Here is a 19,962-nt window from a genome sequence, read left to right on the forward strand (position 1 = left end):
GACTTGCTAACATATTTGCAGTAATAGCTTAATAAGGTGATTATATGTCAAAGTGCTGCACTGCCCATAAAGGGCCAAAAATCAATTAGTGCAGGTTTAAACTGCACCTTATCATACTTTTCTCACACCTAATAATGTTCACAGGCATTAAATCACCCCTATTAATGGAACCTCTTCTAGAACTGTAAAGTTGTTTTATTCAATTTGTGAATAACAAAAGTGAAATTTTCTGTATGTATAGTATCCTGGCAGAGCGTAGCAACAGCCGTTTTCCATTCTGCAAGGGCTCCTTTGATATATAGAAGAGGTTAATTAGGTGATTCACGTCCTTCCACTCATGTGTTCTGCCCCAGTGGGCACCAAATAAACACCCAAATGCAGCCGCTGCAGTGTAATTAATGCCTGTATCCATCTGTTATTAAGAAAATGCCAGTCAGCGTCACCGGTGCATGACGTTCAGGTCATGAATGGATGGCTGGCTAAATACAGAAAGTGAACATTATAAAATCATCACACCACAGAGCACAGGTTGAGTTTAAAATGCCGCACCATTGGAGCTCTTTATTATTTTTTCTTAGAGAAACTTCAACGCACTCAGAGAATCCGTTGCAAAACTGCACAGCCTTGACAGTGAATATGAAATGCTGTGCATGCCTCAGCACATCAAACCAGTATGAGCCAGTGGCAGGGTCAGAGGCTGAGAGAGCTGAGCTGGGCGGAGGCTGCATTTGTTGCTTCTGTCATTCTTCTCCTCTTACTCATTCTCCCTCGATGAGATGCCTCGACAACTGTGACCTTGATACACTTTGCTCATGCTGTGACATCAGCTCTCACATAAGCAGACTGGAGCCTCCGGCGTTGTGCAGGCGAAGCTTTCTCCAAGGTAGTCCACTGTTGGGCTGTTTCCACACACAACGACCCACCAGCTTCATGAGATGAACGGTTTACAAGTTGGGAAGCTTTCCAGACACAATCATTTTTTCCATGAAAACTCACACTTTTATTCATGTGCTAACATAATTGGACAAGGGTTTTATAATCATCAATTAGCCTTTCAACACCATTAGCTAACACAATGTAGCATTAGAACACAGGAGTGATGGTTGCTGGAAATGTTCCTCTGTACCTCTATGTAGATATTCCATTAAAAATCAGCTGTTTCCAGCTAGAATAGTTATTTACCACATTAACAGCATCTATATTTCTCATTAATGTTATCTTCATTGGAAAAAAAACTGCTTTTCTTTCAAAAATAATTACATTCCTACGTGACCCCAAACTTTTGAACGGTAGTGTATGTAGACGCCCCATTTCACCAAGTGTTGCTTTACTTTTAGAAATACGATAAATGGGGCGCTCCAGTAACTCAACAAGTTGAGCAGGCGACCCATAAACAGGGGCGATGGAGTTTGTTCTGACCACATTTGTTCCTCAAAGATGATGGTTCACCACTATCCTTCAGGTTTTAATAATGCATTGGACAGTTCTTAACCTGATTTTAGTAGTTTCAGACATTTCCTTAGTTGTTTTCTTTGCTTCATGCAGGTCAATAATTTCACCCTTCTGAGACAGATTACAATCCTTTCCATGACCACAGGATATGTCTTTTAACATGGTTGTTTAGGAAATCACAAGCTTCTCACTGCGTCAGCTACGGTTGAATAAGTTGTTGCAGCTGAAACATATTGATCACTGCAGTAATTATCCAATGGTGGCTCTTATCTATTTGCTTAGGTAAATCCAAGTGGTGACTTTTTTTTTGGGGCAGGCAGTGTATATCTTTCTTGTACCGCCAAACAAAACAGACCGCAGTGGTTATGCTGGTGAACAAATAGCCAGATATTAATCTACAGCAAGGCTAAAGGATAATGAATTTTGGACTTGTGTTCATCAGGCAGAGAGAAATATGACTTCAAACTAATGGTATTTTTGTCCGACCTGCTGAATTTGCTGAAATATTTGCAATAACAGCTTCTAAAACATATGTTAGCATTTGTTTTGGTCTATCAGGGCTTGGACACGGGGCTTTTTAGACCAGGCTCATTCCGGTACAACCCTTGGATACTCAATCAAGTTGGAGAGTTTGGAATCTGAGTAAACATGTTGAGCTCTTTGTTGTGTTCCTCAAGCCTTACCTGAGTAAATTCTGCACTGTGACGAGCACATCGCTGTGGATATGTCAGGATCCAAAGTTTTCCAGCAAAATATGTCTAAACATGTCACTCGTTTTATAGTTGTGGCTTTTTCCATATTTAAATAGCTTGCGTCCATGTTGTTTTTCTAGTAGAGAGTTCGAGCATCACGTCTGTGTGTTTAAATGTTGAGCTAGAGCCAGGAAGCAATTAGCCTAGCTTAGCATAAAGAAGCAGTGGGAGCTACAGTGAGCTCTGTTCTCTCCAGAGTTATACGATGTGCCTCGCAGCAGTAAAACACTCTCATGTAAACCATTTCTGTTACTGTAATCCAAACACATCAACAGAACCGTCCGAAGCAACAAGTTGTGGTTTCAGAGGGGAATATGCTGTGTAATTATTTCTCAACAAAAAACCAAGTGTGCTTACCAGAGGCTCTAGAAGTGCTGTTTTTATTATTATTTGGAGACAGTCTGGGAATCTGTTTTCCCATCCTCATCACCTCTTGGCTGCGGTTTCCATCCTAAGCATGCAAATAACGAGTTGTATCGATCATCTGATCTAACTTTTGGGAGAAAAACAAACCGGTGTGTTTCTGAAATATCAAACGGTTTCTTTAAATGTGCTCAAAAAGCAGTGGAAAAACCTCCTGCAAAACCTTGTTTTCACTGTTGAATTCACCTCCTTTGCTCATAAAAATGTAATTTCCAAACACTAATGAAGATTCCATTAACTTTAAATTACCAGATTTCTGATTATATTCATTGGTTAATTAAAAACAGAAGGTTCAAAAGCTGACGGATGGATCTTTATTATCTGAGCTTGACAAAAAACAAAAGAGGAGTGTTTTTAAGCCCAGTGCAATGCTGATGTTTATTTATACCCTGTCGCATGTGTTTATTTATTATTTGATTTGGCAGGTTTGTAGCTATGAAGAAAGAATTAATTAAAAGGGGCTGTTTCTGATGGATGACTTTTTCTTTTTCTTTTTTTTCTTCCCCTGTGGAGATTTTAAATGCATTCTAGTAATTCACATGTCCTTTTATATTCGCACAGCCAATGAAAACCATTTAATGAAAAAGCAATGCTCTTATCATTTTATATGATACTCTTTGTTGCCTTTTATTTTTTTTCCCCACCTCTCTGTAGGATAAAAGTTTCCACGTAGCTTTATGGCTAATGCTAAGAGAATAAAAAGCCTGCGCCGCCGGTGATGTTTACAGCACAATGAAACCCACACAGCTTTTTTTATGAACGCCATAGGATTGATTTCGTCTGACATTAAATGGGCATCAAGGAGAGAAGAATGATTGTTTTATTCTCTTTCTCAGCTGGTCAAAGATGTCAAACTGACATTCACTGTGTGAGCCCAGACGCTTACTTGATGCTTCATAGCTCTTGTCTGGCAACTCATTCACATGCGCCCCGTTGTCTGGACCGCTACTTCTGTTTGTTTTAAAAGGCAGAGGTAAAATGAGATGGGTAGAGAAATGTCCACAGGCCCTTCAGCACTGTGTGGATTAGAAGTTTTTTATCTTCCCTTCTGCCTCTAAGTACCTTCCTCTCCTCATTGATATTCCAGGTCTTTGTGAATTTTGCGAGGCAGCAGCACGGGGAGGAGGAGGACGACTCTCAGGCCTACAACAATCCAGTGGACATTTCAGATGAACTGCCGCTGGAGTCTGCGAGGACCACCAGAGGAACCGAGAAGGTGTGATGCCCAGAGGAAAACGCATTGCACTCAACAGCAGATCAGCAATATACCTTGAACAATTTGGAATGAGTCTGATCTGCCAGCAACAATAGTGAATCCTTAAACAGGGCAAAAAATGTGAATTTTGTGTACAAACAGGACATTTTTAGCTGTAATTCAACATCACAGAAGGAGGTTTGTGCAGAAATGAATGGAAAATGCATCCGAAATGAATATTTTCTGTATCCCTGACATGATAACCCAGATTATTGTGCCTCAGTCGGTCTTTCAAACTTTTTCACTCCCCAAACACACCAAGGCCGATGCAACAGTCGCATTGCTCCCCTGTCCAAGTTTAACCATCTGTATCATGATTAATTTACACCTGTTTAGCCCTCCGAACTCCAAGCATTTTCTGGGCTCTACAGCTTTCCCCTGCAATATAAAGTCCTGCACCTCTATGGAAACAGCACAGCCATTAGTCGAAGTAAAGAGATCTCAAAAATGTTCTCTGTGCAGCAAATCAAATCTAGAAGGCCATAAATCATTAAGAAAAGAAGAAACAAAAGTCATATTTCTTAGATTTTTTTACATATTAAAAAAAATCTGAAATCAACATTATTTACATACCTACAAAAACTGATATCACCTACAAAAGATTTTACTTCCTACATTTCATTTTGGCTTGTCTCCTATCTGCTCTATATCAACACAGCCTGCAGTTCAGCCCAAACTGAAAAAAAAAAAAGATTTTTTTTGTCAGGCAACTGTCGGTCACAACTGAGTCACTAATGGCTTCACGATTACACCGAAGAGCACAGATTTTTTAGTTTTTTACGGATTCTAGTTAGCACAAATGGCCTATTTTTTGGTATTTTTTTAAAAAATGAAATATTTACAACAAAGTGATTTTGATTAAATATCACTAAGCTTCCAATGAAAAGGGACGTCACAGATGGGTAGTTCAAGGACTGTCGGGAAGGCGAAAATCCAACGATAACTTCTGGTTTTACCGTTTCTGGTTCTGATGAATGTAATTTTGGTATTTTTTTTTAAAGATAAGTTGCCTTTTATACCCACTTTTGAGGTTCAGAGGGTTAACCAAAAAAGGTTGTTAGCATGATTGTCCATATCTGCATGGGTGATTTTGTTGCCCTTGTTTAGTTTGTTTACTAATTAATCAAAATCGGAGTTTTCTTTACATGAGTGTCTTGATATAAGAATGAATAAGCCAAATCACTTCTTTCTATAACCAAAAATCAACTTAAAATACTAAATCACTGACAATGACTTGACAATAGAAGATTTCTGCAGCTCAGTTCAAGGTTGTGTGAGGATATATTGCTGATCCTGTTGTACCTCAGTGAGGGTGTGAGGGCCAGATCATTCCCTATAAGCGTTGTGCATTGCACAGCACCGAAGATACCTCAGGCTTGACCTTTAAATTTAATTATATTTAACACTTTAAACAACTTTTTTACATTTACTGTTGATTCTAATGATGACATGTTGAACTGTGTCACTGTGTGAAGTTCTGATTGTCAACCTACTACTGCAGAAAGATGTTTTGACATTTATAAATTTATGAAGGACTCCAGCAAGCAAGTACTTCAGAATATACAATAGCACTAGCTCTCAAGTGAATATATTCTTTCACAATGTGCCTTCAACTTGTTGTAACTGAAAAGCTTTTTATCGCCAGTGAAGATCCTGCACTGCAACATGTTTTATTTGTCATAAGAAGTTGTGTATGCTGTTTTGCATTATTGTAACATACAACGCAGTTTATTGGGACTATTTGCTAAACTCCTGCCGTCTTAGTTACTGTTGCTATACCTAACAGATATGCACTTTACATTGATAAAACTGGCAGATTTGCCACAAGCATTAATTCAGACTATTTTTTGAAACCATGGATCCTTAATGTCCTTGCTGAGTATCTTTTTTTCATTCTGAAATGGCAACCATCTCTAACAGATCTAACCGGTATAGTGAGCTAGCTAATTAGATTCATACGAGCTGAGAAGTAAACTTGCAAGTTACTACTGTAAGCAAGTTTCTATTTTATTCTTAGTATTTATTGTTGTTTTGTTTTTCCCCTTGTTTTACACACCGCTTTCCAACCTATTTATTTACCAACTTCCCTTACTATTTATATAATATGTTAGCATGTGGGAAAACACAAAACTTGGCAGCTCTCTAGTACCAAAACGTTTGACTGTTTGTGGGAGGAGTTTAGCAAATGGTCAACCAAAAATATTTGTAACTTTTGTTTCATTCATTTTCAATTTGAATTCAATGACAACATGCCTGCAAAATGTACAACTATGGTGTCAAAAACTTTGGAGAAACTAAATTCAAAATGAGGGATGTTCCGATTAAATCTCAATTTTGCATTTTTTTAGTCAATTGGTAAAAACATGAACCCAATCCCAATCCTTTGTTTACATCCACTGACACACAGGTGTCATAAAGCAAGAACACAATTTGTAGCAACACAGTGGGGATTGTTAGTCATAAATAGTGAAACTCAGTTTGACCTAAACATGTTAGCTCCATTCAGAGCTCACTAAGCATCACAGAACTCTTTGTCATGGTGCCCATTGCTAGCTAAACCCCCACAATGCTCTTTGCTTGCCAGCATGGAGTACTGGTAGTCCAAGTGACTGCCTTCTCTACTTGGCAACAATATTAAACAGCAAGAGGCTCCACCTGGTGGCACAACCAGGTATTACAGCTAATCTTCAACACACTTTCTGATGTGCATGTAGAGATACAATCAAATAGTTGTTTTTTTTTCTGTCTTTTAAACCTTGTGGAGTCACAGTACCCTACCTGCTCCTCGCTACATTTCAGAGAGTGTTCTATCAGAACTTTACAAGAAGGTTCCTGGCCACCTATGTAACATTAAGGAACAGCTGGATACAGAAATACACCATTTTCTTAACATATTGCAGAAAAACTTTGTGGTTCAGTACATATAGTATCAGTTTGGGACTAAAAGTTAAAATAATTGGGGATAGAAAAAAGCTTGATCGGGACATCCCTATTCAAAACTATATATCAGCTCTGTATCCAAGACAGACTGTCACTCAGGGATGTTTTATGTGCTGTTAAAGTTCAGAAATATTTACATGCTGCTATAGTCACTGTTTGTATGGTGCCATTTACATTCTGTCCTGCTCATTATTGGAAAACCGTCAGTGTCCAAGTAACATATTCTTGTGCAGCCTCCATTACTGGGCACTTCTTTGTTCAGAATTTAAATAATTCTCCTATTCACTCATCACAGGCACTTTCATAGCTTGACATCATTTGTATGCTGCGCTGAGTCCTCACATTACTATCACGCCTGCTGTAAAGAATAATGAATCCTATTTGCACTAAATATTGCTTTATGCCAAGACAAGTGATTAAACATTTGCACAAATTGTAATGCGACTTAATGTTTGTACACGGCTGTGTTTGTCCAGTGAATGATTGGGCTGCAGTTTGAAAGTCTGTTTAGTTCCTACACGCTGTCTTATTGTTCTGTCCTTCCTTTCACTTTTTTACGTCTTTTTCTCCGCGAGTCTAGCTGCCAGTCGCAGGCTCACATTTGTTGAGTCTCTCATACGTTTCGTCCCTTTAACTGACTCCATGGGATGCCAGAATACAGACTGCACCACACTGGGTAAGGCATTTTATTTCCCATTTAGTGGAGTGGCTCCTTCTCAAAGGCAAAGAGACATTTTGTCTGCCAGATGCCTGAGAATGAATTCATTTTCCTGTCAAACTATCACACAGACACTTGCAGTGTGTGGGCTTTCTATTTATTTATTTTACTTTTTCTCAAGCCATTTCAAAGCCAGTGTGCCTGAAGTTACACCAGCTGTTTTTGCAATTTTATTTCAGTATCAAAAATTGTGTATTTTGGAACAGAGCGTTCGGCAATAATTCATTAAGATGTCTCAATTTAATGTAATTCTAAAAATATTTCCAAGCCCATTTTCCAGTCCCGTCTCTGGATTTAGACAATCCTTTGACTGGTAAGTGTCTTCAATTCTTTATACATATGTATTAATTTCTGTTTTTTGTCTCTGGTGAAAATGCATTTGTTTTTGTTTGGAAGGTACAGCCAGATGCAGCAAGAATTCTCTGTAAATTTCTGCTTTGTTTGTGTATTCAACTCCTACTTTAATGGAATACATTAATTAGACATAATCTAATACTATTTGTGTGATATGAATAAGGCTACTTGTGCAATAGCCCCAGTTTTATTAAATTTATCTTGGTAGAGAAGTGATTTTCACATGGTCTGGCTTCTTAAGCCTGGAAACTCTCTGCAACATCTTGTGTTAATGTTGAAGCCATGTATAACACCTCTTTACTTTCTTTCCTCATTAGAGTCCTGGGGAACACTGCCAGATGTAATCAGTCAGATGTGAACTTCACAGAGGCGATAAAACTGGAGTCTTAAGGTAAGATTGCTTGTCACATCCCACCATTATTCCCTCGCACCTTCTGTCGCTGTGTAATGTGGAGGTTTATGAGCGGAGGTTACGTCACAGATCAGGAGGGTTGGCCAAGCAGTAGGGAGCAGATGGGCTGGTAATACACTAGATTCACTAAAATGTCTATGAATTACTCATAATTATGTTATCTTACATTAACTGTGTTATTTTTAAGTTGAAGTTAATTGTGTTTAATCTTACATATGATTAAAAACAAACTATTGGGAGGCCTACACTGAAAATTTGAGCTCTGAGTCACCACATGTAGACTGCAGGTATTTGTCAGATGAATTTTGATCCAGTTTAATTAAGGCAGGTCAGACTAAACAAATTACCAATTAAGACATGGGTCTGCTTTAGCATATTATTATCTCTATACAGTACAAAATGGTGGAGTTTGAGCTCATTTTTGTCCAAAAAACTGTCATAAAAAGATATACTCCGACTGACCGGATCTTGACTTCGGGTATGTATGTTATTTCTGTTGCATGTTTTACATGGCTTTCTCCTTCTTGTCTGCTATTTGCATGTTACTTTTATCAAAATCGTTGGAACAGCAACAACTTCCTAGCTGGTAATATGCTAAAAATGGCAAGTTTTGATTAAGATTTGGGTCATGCAATGAATTAGGCCTGCTTTGTTTTTTTATAGAGTTAGCCATTTTATTGAAAGTACTTGCCTCTGTGCAAAAACACAAGTTTGGAGGGACACCAGCGCTACGGCATAAATAGTGAGAGATCCTGGCTGTATTTGAAACCACCTACTATACTAGTATTACACAGTGATTTGGCCAAACTGCATTATGTAGTTTGCAAAAAGAAGCAAACTCTGCAGGATGCCAAAAATACCTGGATGTCTTATTGATTTGCCAACTGTGTCCCACAATGCAACATGTTTGTAGGGTTTCATAACAGCTTTGCTATATATACTTTTGCCACCAGAGGAATTCTTGGCAGCCATGAGTTGAATACCGTATTAATACAGAATACACTTTAAAGATTAACCTTTTTATTGTGGCTTGTGCACTGACACAACCACTGGGTCACTTTTGCTGTATTTTATTACTCCACCAAGGAAAGGCGAAGTTATGTGACGATCAGCGTACGTTTGTCTGTCCGTTTGTTTGTCTTATCTGTCTGGCTGTCTGTCCTTTAGCAACATTACTCAAAAACAGACTAACAGATAAGATGAAATTTTCAGGGAAGGTCAGAAATGACACAAGGACCAAGTGATTAGATTTTGGCAGTGATGCTGCTTATAGTCTGGATCCATGGATTTGTTAAAGATTTTTATGTTTCATTGTGAGGTAGCGGCACAGCGTCACTGTAACTATGACAACAAGTGAACGCTACGTCAGCTGTCTGCTGACGATCACGATTGTGATCCTACTACAAATCGACCGTTGCGGACTTATCAGGACTTAAATGTTACAAGGAACAATTGATTAAATTGTGGGGGTGTTTCCGAGTCCCATCAATTCCCGCCGCCCGCTACATATTTAGGTCACTTGATTCGGTATCTGTGCATAACGTACACATGCATAACACACGCCTGTGCTCAAGGTCATTTTGTATGTGAGTACATCTATATTAAATGGCCACATTCTATGTTGCCGTGATTTCTGCCATGAATTTTTTCAAGATTTCATCACAGCTTTCTCACATTTGGTTTGAGTTGAAGCTAATGCTGCATTTCTCCCCATGCTAACTAATCACATGAAGAAAAAATATCACATTCTGACACAATGCACAAAGATGCAGGTTTATGCTCTGCTAAAGGACATAAAAAGAGAAGAAAAAAAAAGATGGTTGGTGGCAGATTCTTTGTCAGATGAAGCCAACATGAATCAGTCTGGTTACCTGCTTAGTGCCAAATGTGAAACGTGGAGGTGGAAGTGTGTGTCAACATGAAGCTACATGATGATCACAAGGTGTTGGTGAAATGACATTTCTAGATGGAACTGTGAACTGTCTCTCCTCTAACAAGGCCGCCGCTTTTAAAAGAAATGTCCACTTGTAGCAGTAGTTTGTGCAGCATTGTTATTATTATTTGGTACAAAATGATGAGAGGAAAAACAGGTAATGAAGAAGCAATTTCCATGTCAAGGAACTGCAGCAATATTTTTGGAGCTCGTCGCAGCTTCTCCTGCCGTTGTCTCATCTTTCATCACTGCGTTATTTTTGGTTTTAGTTTTGTAAAACCTTTCGCATTGAAAGGTCAAAACCAGCCACATCTGATGCTGATAACAGGTTTTTTATCGACCGCGCTGTACACAAAATACTCCGAACAACTTGCCAGTCTCAATCTCTGTTGAGTTCAGGAATACAACAGAAGGCATTGTCTGTCGGAATGGGAAGATTACAGGCGTTAGAGGAGAGTCGATGATCTGCTCGACAGGCGAGCTTTGCAGAAAGCTCCCACCATCCTTTTCAGACGGCAATCATCCTGTGTAGTCTGAGTTTGCTGTTCTTGCTTTGGAGGAACCTGGAGTAGCTGGTAATTGGAGCGACGTCTCTGTTCATCTCGTTGCAGTCAAATAGACACCTCAGAACTTGTACTTTTGATCTGTCTGGGATGACTTTTTAAAAAAATATAAGCTCATTTTTTAAATATTTTTCATTTTAATGACTGTGTCTCGATGCTGTTTGTTCTGTTTTTTGTCATCTTCTTGTCTTACAACCACTTCACTCATTTAATCTGAAGTGAGACAGAGACAGATGTAAAAAGTTTTCTTCATTTTGGATTTTGCAAAATGTTTTGAGGCCTAAAAACTGTAAATTTGATAAACACAATGAACTTTATTTTGGGCAGGTTGGAGCTCGTATATGGCCACAGTTTGTCAGTATTGGCACATTTAATGCATTTATTGTCAGATTTTCTTTTTGATCAGTTTGTGGGTTTTTTTTCCTTAATTAAGTGCATAATTGCAAGAAAAACATCCAATTTAATAATTTTGATCAACTTTTCAATTTGCAAACATTAGTTTGATGGGTTGAGTTAATATAATCATGTTGCCTCAAGTTAATGTTGTGTGTAATTTATACTCTAATTCCTGCGTTCCTTGAGTTAAAATTAAACTGAATTTGTTTTCGCTCAGTGACTTAATTTTTCTTAACTTTAAGTTCAAGTTAAGATTGTATTTTAGAGGACTTGTAGGCTGAACAAATGTGATACAAAGGACATTTCAAGGCAACTACCATGTGTTTTACCAAAAAATTCCAATTAAGCAGTTAATGTATGAATATTGTGAATATCAGTCTCACCATCACTGTCTCTCTTTAAAGAGAGGCTCCGACTTCTAACAGAATATGACCTCCTCTCGTCTGATCAAATCTCATATATGATTTTGAAATACCATTACAATTGCTATGAATTTGGTGAAAAGGCTGGTAAACTGCTAGCCCAGCAAGCCCTCCAGGCCTCAGCCTCCTGCTTGATAACAAACATATGTAATTAATCGGGCCAGTTGTTGTTCTTGCCGCTATTTCGCAATGATACAGAAATCTTTAACAAAGCCGTGGATCCAGACTATAAGCCATGTCACTGCCAAAGTCTATTGAGGCGGTCCTTGTGTCATTTCTGACCTTCCCTGAAAATATCACCCAAATCCGTTAATCCGTTTTTGAGTCATGTTGCGCACAGACAGACATATAGACGCGATCACTCCGCCGCGTTCCTTGGCAGAGTAATAATGCAACTAATATCAACTCATAGATCCTCACTGTCAGAGATTTTTTCATGAATATAGTGTATTATGATCATTTTAAACTCTTTTCCCTGCAGCTCTAAACTTTGAAAAACACCTTCGCTCTCATAATGGCAGTCCTTGAACTGATTGCATGTGCAGTCATTAAGAAAAAAGATTGAACATCTCTTCAATTCAATAACTGAAAGGTCTCTACGGTGGCAGCAGTGGGATGATAATGTTTCAACAGGCCTCATGCTGGAGCCAATTTGGGCCTTAAACAGATGTGTGGATTTTCATATTAACCGGCTGATCTGACTCAGGTTTTTATTCAAGTATCCAGTGTTGCAGGCTGAAATGCAAAACATGCTTTAATTTTTCCTGAATTAAAAAATAAAACTCATATGCGATTCACATGGCCTGTGGCAATAACAATGTGCTGCCTGAAGCTGCTCCCAACATAAAAGGGAGAAGCTGACATTTGGGGATTGTTACCACAAGAGCCCTGAATCTTGGCTTTGAAAAAAAAAAAAAGCCTTTTTAAAGCCTTTACAGTGATCAGAAAGTTATTCTGAACCCTAATTATGGTTCTGAGTCCCTTTATTTCCTTAACTTTGAGCTTACTTCAAGTGTTTGATGTTTTTTTATTTATTTATTTATTTGTTTACTTCATTTTCTCCATTAAAATACGTTTGGGCTCCTCGTGCAGAAGGAAGGTGAGCTGGAAATGGATTCACTAGTCAGGGAAGGTGCCATGAAATGTCCTCAGATTGTGGAAGTCTCAGGTAGAAATGTTATTTTTTCTTATTCCTTTGTATTGAAACAGTTGCTCAAATGCATCCTTTTGTGGTTTGTCCTGCACTGGAAAAAAAAATCAACATTTATGAACAGTTTTTAACTGCTTTTTTATTTTTTGTTTTTCACAGTTTACCATTATTTGAATGGTACATAAACTGAAAATGACACTCATATGAAAGAAAAATGGATAAAATAGTAAATATTTTTGAAACTGTTATTTGTTAAATCAAATCCATTAAAATAGTAAAATCACAATTTGAAAAATATTATTTTACATATCACATATTACAAAAAAAACTGTGAATAACATCGACATTAAAAATGCATTTTTACAAATCAGTATTTTTTTCAACGTTTGACCACAAAATTATACACAAAACTTGTTACTGTATGTGCATCAACAGAAGAAAAACATTCTTTTACATATATTTGCTGTTATTTGAAAGAAAACTTATGTATATGAAGGAATAAAAAATGAGTGGTATTTTACAAAATTTTCTTGTTTAGTTCAACTACAGCTAATATGTAGTACAATCAGAAAATAAAAATGTATTAATTTATATGTTGACTGTTAACATACATCTTACAAATAGTAATTAGTTCTTTTACGATGTGTAGCCATAAAATTACATAGTTTTAGTATATTTAAATCAGCAAAAATCTGATTTTTATTGGGAATGTTGCTATTACTTCCACAGTTTTTACACATTTTTCTGACACCCTTACTGCCAGATTTGCACCATTTGTTCACAGATAATTTTTCTACAGTGTACTTAAATTTGCAAGATATATTTTAATACGACATGTTTAAGTTGCAATAAATATTGAAAATGAACACTACCCAGAACCATTTCAATATAAATCTGCTTTTCTTGGCAAGAATTTACAAAAAAGACTCTTTAATGTCAAAGTGAAAACCAATTTCTACAAAGGGATGTCAGCGAATCAAAAATATAGTAAGAATATGATAAAAATAATAATTAGTGGTGGGAGACAATAAAAAAATGTGTATCTAATTAATTAGAAGCTTTGTAATTAATTCATCACAATTAATCACATTTTTGTCAAACAGCAATATTTGACACAATAAGCAAGTTTTTCAATTCGAATAAATTTTGGTTGACGACTGAATTGATGAATAGACATATACATGAACTTAAACAACACAAATGTTTACGTTTCATGTATATTTATTTTTCATCTGCATACTACACTGACAGCTTACTGCAAACTCAAAATGCAATTATAGCGATTATATTAAAAATTTTAAGACTTTTTATAAATTCAAGCACTTTTAATGTCTTGAAAAGTGGTCTATTTTGGGATGGCTACACCGTTAGCCGATACCAGGACTGTCGTAGCTAATGTTAGCTCTGGTGCTAACAGCAACATGTTTACATTGAAGTGATACTATTGGCTTAAAGTGCTGCAGTGATAAGAAAACTCTTTGTTGCATAATTTGCACATAAACACGCTTTTATCCAAGCTGCCATCAGGAAGTTTTTTAAAAGAAAAATTTCCACCCAACCAGCTCAATGTGGACTCGTCTTCCATCACTGTTCACCAAACTTTCTTGTGCACTGACATCAGTGCAGTGCATCTTGTGCATCTTCTTCGTGGCTGGCAACCAGACTTTAGGTGCATTACCGCCACCTACTGGGCTGGAGTGTTACCAGTGTGCCAGAAATTAGAGAACTGAGAAAGTTGGAATAAAATGCTTTTTTTTTTTTTTTTTTTTTGGTGTTATTTTTTTCTGTAAGCTATTTATTTAAATTAATGCATTAAAGTCCCAACTCTGATAATAATATATTGATACTTAACAACATGGTTCAATCGTTTTCCAGCAGCTCATTCATATTTCTACCACAGTGGTCGACTCAAGTCTGTTTTTCAAAGTTGACATTTGCAGAGAGATGGAAAAAAACTCAATGTCAAATTCTGCGGGGTAACAAACTCTGGGTTTACAGTTCTACCACTCTGCCAGCATTCAGTCTCAAATTGAGAAATCGAAGTACAGAAAAGTGAGAAATAGCTGCAGAGATACCTGTTGACCCTTCCAGAGAAGGAAAAGCGCACATGTTAATAGTAATTTAGATTAGCTGCTTCAGGTTCAAGGTTGTGGTTTTGTATGATCTGGCTGAATAAGATGTTTCACATTGTTGTTAGCAGTACCTGAACTTAATGGCAGAAGGAATGTTTTGTATAGAACATGTCCAAGGCTCAAGTCAAGTGTGTGCAGGCGGAGTTATTCTCTGTAGAAATGAATCTCTAAAGGGAAAAAATGTAAGAAAATGTAAGCACTGCGTTGACTTTGTGCATTTTTTTATCACATTTTTTGTCAAACTAGCTGCTGCTGTGAAGTCCTCACGCTGTGGGCTTCAGTGTGTGACCCTGACGGCAGCTGCTCTAAAATATCACGTTTGCTTTTGCTGCCTTGTGGGGGGAAAAAAACAGCTTCTCCTTCTCCTCCACTTAATTGCCTTTGCTGGCATTTTTATGCAAACTCTCCATCTTGTCGGCTGCTCTGTTGTAGAGGATGAAAATACCATCCCCTCTGTCTTCCTGCTGTCATTTCTTTTGTTTCTCAGCTTCTAAATTATTTCTCCCAGATTCTCTTTTATTGTAGCTTTTATGTTTGAGTGTTAGTTGCTGATAATTCAGGTTTTATTGAGTCAGGGTTGTTTCTTTAATCTCTTTCTTTCACATGGCTTCAGCTTCACTCGCCAGCACAGCTATTGGAGTATATTTTACTACTGTGTGTAGCTAATGTTAATCATATTTAGCAGTAAAATGTGAGCCATTCTCCCTTTCAGTTTAGAAAATTAATGAAAAAAACTAATAAATTTGTGGGGCGCTTTAAATTGGTGTTGTGTTTTCAAATACCATGTGTTAAAGTACCCAAAATAAAATTAATTACCAACAGTTTTGTCATTGAATTGATTAACATTAACGCAAAACATTAGAAAACATCAGAAATTACTGACGAAAATCTAATTGGAGCTTGAAGGTAATTTTTAAAATGTTTGTCAGCTGAAAAACTTGTGTTCATAAGTATTTAATTAAAATCTCAGCACACAAAAAATCATTTTAAATAATCTGGAAAAACTAGTTGGATGAACTTAATTTTATGAGTAATCAACTTGAAAATGTTGTGTTCATAATTCTGGTAATTAAGTACTTTACACACAACAAAATGTGGAAAAAATTGAGTCAAGTCAACTTAAAAACTTGTGTTTACGTCACCAATCATTAAAAATAGCTTTGATTGGAGCAGAAAAGCTAATTCCTCCAACTCAACATAGTTCATTGGTTGAACATAATTTCATGTGAAGTTGACTCAAAAAAATGTACGTTGTGTTTTTTGTTTCCCTATTTTTTATGCATTTGTAAAACAGCTGATGATACCTCTCTGAAAACTCCTGTGATTGTTTTTGCTTGTTTGTTGTTTTTTCTCCTAAATTCTTTTTCCCGGATTCTCTTTCATAGTAGCTTTTATACACTGCCTGTCCAAAAAAAAAAGTCAGCACTTGGATTTAACTGAGCAAATAGGTAAGAGCCTTCCATTGAATAATTACTGCAGTGATGAATATGTTTCAGGTGCAGTAACTTATTTAACTCTAGCTGATGCAGTGAGGAGTTTCTCATTTCTTAAACAACCATGTTGGAAGACATATCCTGTGATAATGGAAAGGATGTTAATCTGTCTCAGAAAGGTGGAATTATTGACCTGCATGAAGCAAAGAAAACAACCAAGGAGATTTCTACTAAAATCAGGCTAAAAACCGTCCAACGTATTATTAAAACCTGAAGGATAGTGGTGAACCATCAAGAAATATGGTCAGAACAAACTCATAGATGATCGTAGGAAGTCATCAGTAGAATTCACGGTTGTGTTTAATAGTGAAAGTAAGAGCATTTCCACACTCACAATGTGAAGGAAACTCAAGGGATTGGGTCTAAACAGCTGTGAACTTTGGAGCACTGAAAGAAGGTCATGTGGTCTGATGAGTCCAGATTTACCCTGTTCCAGAGTGATGGGGGCATCAGGGTAAGAAGAGAGGCAGATGAAGTGATGCACTCATCATAGCTAGTACCTACCAGCCTGTGGGGGTTAGAGTTATGATCTGGGGTTGGTCAGGTTCAGCAACGTTGTTTCTTTATCATCTGAGATGCAGCAAAGCTCACAGTGACTCTAATTTCTTAGCAGCGCTGCTTTCTTGGTTCTTCACTGTCAGCGACCCTCATAGCAGATGCTGTTGAGATCCAGAGTTCAGGGTTTCAGTTTAATCGAATCTTGACTTTTTAACAAGCACACAGCTGCGACGTTGGAGCATTTTGGCACTTTCCGTCCAGGGCTATTCAAGCTACACCAGTTTCCTTTTTTCCACGTCTCTCTGGGGCTTCACGCTGGGTGATGATGAGGGTTCTCGCTCGCTGTGTGGGCCTCCGTTCTCTTTTGATTGGTGTTCATTTAAGATCTCCTGCAGCGATGAATGCTGCTGCAGCGCTGTAGAGTCACAGACATTTCTCAGCGATTGTTTTCCCGTCCGGACGCCGTGCTTAAAGTACCGCCGGTGTTTACTGAATGTGATGGGACGTGAACTGTCTGACATTTGAATAATTTACTTTACAGTCAGCGGAGAAGCAATTTCCCTCATAATTCATCATATAATGTTCCATTCGGGCTTGCTTTGCTTGTACAAATTGTCTTTTTTGATTGCATTATTACACTCACAACTCTAGCAACGGAAAATGAATCTGTAACTTCTGGGTATTTTAGTAACACCCAGAAAACATTTCAGTAGTAAGTTTTCTATATTTTCCCCCAGAGGTTTGGTGTTTGGCCGATAGAAAATCCACCATACATGAAGTGTAAGTGAACATCAAGGCCGTTTTACTCACACAGTGGAATCTGTTGCCTCACATAGAACATCTGATTTATCCAAGAGGAGTTGTTCGAAAAAATAAGCCATTTAGAAAGTCAATGAGGATGAACCTGAACATCAAACTATCTGCTAGTTTGGAGGCATCAGCCTCAGCAGTAAAACCACTGGTGAAGTGAATAACTGATCATCTTGTTGCAATGCAATGTTCTGCTGGGAAACCCTGGATCCTGACATTTGTGTTGGAATCAAAAACAGTTGCATGTAAGTGATCCAAGTGGAGAATGCTTTAAAACATCCTCACAAAACAGCATTCCATCATTATCTACCGATCTATCTATCTCACTTGTCAAGTCGACCTTTAAGATTTTGGAGGCGAAACAGTGACGGATCTCAGCGCTACTTCTACCACTGTCACAGTTTCAGAGACAGTTAAAAGCAGCCTTTTCAGGAGTGAAGTTATCAGCTGCTGTCCCACCTCTGAAGTCTTAAAAGTAGAATGGATGAGCAGCCAAGCAAGTGTTGAGCAGCTGCAAGCTCTTTAGGAGTTTTGTTTGCAGGAAATCAAGCTTCAAGAGGCTGGTTTCCTGCTAGTCAGAGTTTAAAGTTGAAGGAACCGTGTGGAAGTGTCAAAAGAAGGTGGACCTTGAGTGTTTTGTGATCTTAAATTTATGCTACCAAATGAAATCATACTCCATTTTTGGAACTACTTTGTCAGAAATAGCTGCTAATGGTCTATTTATGTATTAAGAAGTCCACCAGTCCTGCACTGGAAGCCATGGCAGATTCACAGTAAGCAATGTGCCACATAAGGCTGCAGAAACCAAAATTAATGCCAGTGGTAACCAAAGGTGTCGCTAAATCAACTGGGATTGAAGTTTCAAGAATCAAAAATGAAGAATATATTTTTTAGGCACTCAACTTTTTAAGTTAGACTGGACAACAAGTCCTGGAGGTGCTCAGTCAGACAATGTTCTCACAAATAAAGACAATTTAATATAAATACCATCCCCATATGCAGTTAAAAGGAGCTTTCAGTTTTTAATCAACAGTTTTTACAACTGACCATGGGTATGAGGGGGCAAATCAGTGTCATTAGAAGACAGATATAGATGAAAAATATGTAAATGCAAAGAAAGAAGGTACTTGAGATCAGTCTTTGCAATGGAGTCATTATGTGAGGCTACAATAAGCCAGGATTCAGAAGCAGAAATCCACCAAAAAACAAATATTACTCCAAAATTACATCTTCTTCATTCATTAATTGGCACTTTTTTCATTATTATCAGCCCCATTCCTGCTCTGTAATGCTACAGCACATGATCTGAAAACAATGTCACATAATGGATTGAAATCTTGACACTCTATAAATAATAAACTTTTACACTAAGCTTTTTCAAGTTAGACTGAACCAAAAAGTCCTAGAGGTGCTCAGGATTAGGTAAATATCCAGAATTTACTGTTCAAAGCATCTGACCAAACTCACTTTGATGAAACGATTGAAATCGCTGCAGATGTTGTTTCCAAGATCAACTGTACAAACCATCAGACTCAATCTTTAAACATGATAGCTTTGTTTAATTGTTTCTCCATCTGAGAAAACATTGTTTTTATTAGCGTGAATAATGTCAATGTGTTAATGATGTTTAGGCGTGTGTTTATTATGCGTTTGGGTTTTAAGACAAGTCAAACACTTCATATGACTTAACTAAATGTTGTTGCAGATCAAGTAACCTCGATGTAACTGCAAAAACTGCTCAGAAAGAGCTTGAGGAACACAACCAAGAACATCCAAACACCCCATATCCGCCAACATCCCAGTGCCAGACACAACAGAACGTCCCAAAAGTTTGTGTCCATTCCCTAATGGTTCAAAGCTGTTTTGGTGGTACAAAAATGTCCCACACAATGTTACGCAATATTAGTTTTAATGTTGTAGTTGCAAAATATGTGTAAATGTAACATATTCTAAGAACATAATATGAAAATATTTGCAAAATTTACCTTATACTCCACCTTCAACCCACCCTCCTCCTCTAGACTTACACTCTATATAATAATGTTACATATAATTCATATGTTTCCAAACATATTTGACGAAATAGTAAGCATTGATTTTATGATTCACTGCTGAGTCATGTTGCTTTTGCAGTCATGTAGTTTCTTGCTGGTGGTGTTTGTTTAAATCCACGTGCTGCAACTGAACCAGAGCTGCACAGCAGAGCTCACATGGACTCATAATTAATTCATTTGCTGGACAGAGTTTGTGCATCCTGCC

The 19,962-nt window shown here is 37.5% G+C and overlaps 1 protein-coding gene across 1 annotated transcript in view; it reads left to right on the top strand.

Moving 5' to 3' along the window:
* LOC111565691 (phospholipid-transporting ATPase ABCA1-like) overlaps nt 1-7,266 on the top strand; it is a 197,552-nt gene extending 190,286 nt beyond the window's left edge. Inside the window, exon 50 of the mRNA XM_023265879.3 lies at nt 3,715-7,266. Coding sequence (XP_023121647.2) covers nt 3,715-3,849 — 135 coding nt within the window. The 3' untranslated portion in view covers nt 3,850-7,266. The remainder of the gene's footprint in view (nt 1-3,714) is intronic.
* The last annotated feature ends 12,696 nt before the right edge of the window (nt 7,267-19,962 follow it).

Source organism: Amphiprion ocellaris, chromosome 23 (assembly GCF_022539595.1).
Source record: "Amphiprion ocellaris isolate individual 3 ecotype Okinawa chromosome 23, ASM2253959v1, whole genome shotgun sequence".
NCBI lineage: Eukaryota > Metazoa > Chordata > Actinopteri > Pomacentridae > Amphiprion > Amphiprion ocellaris.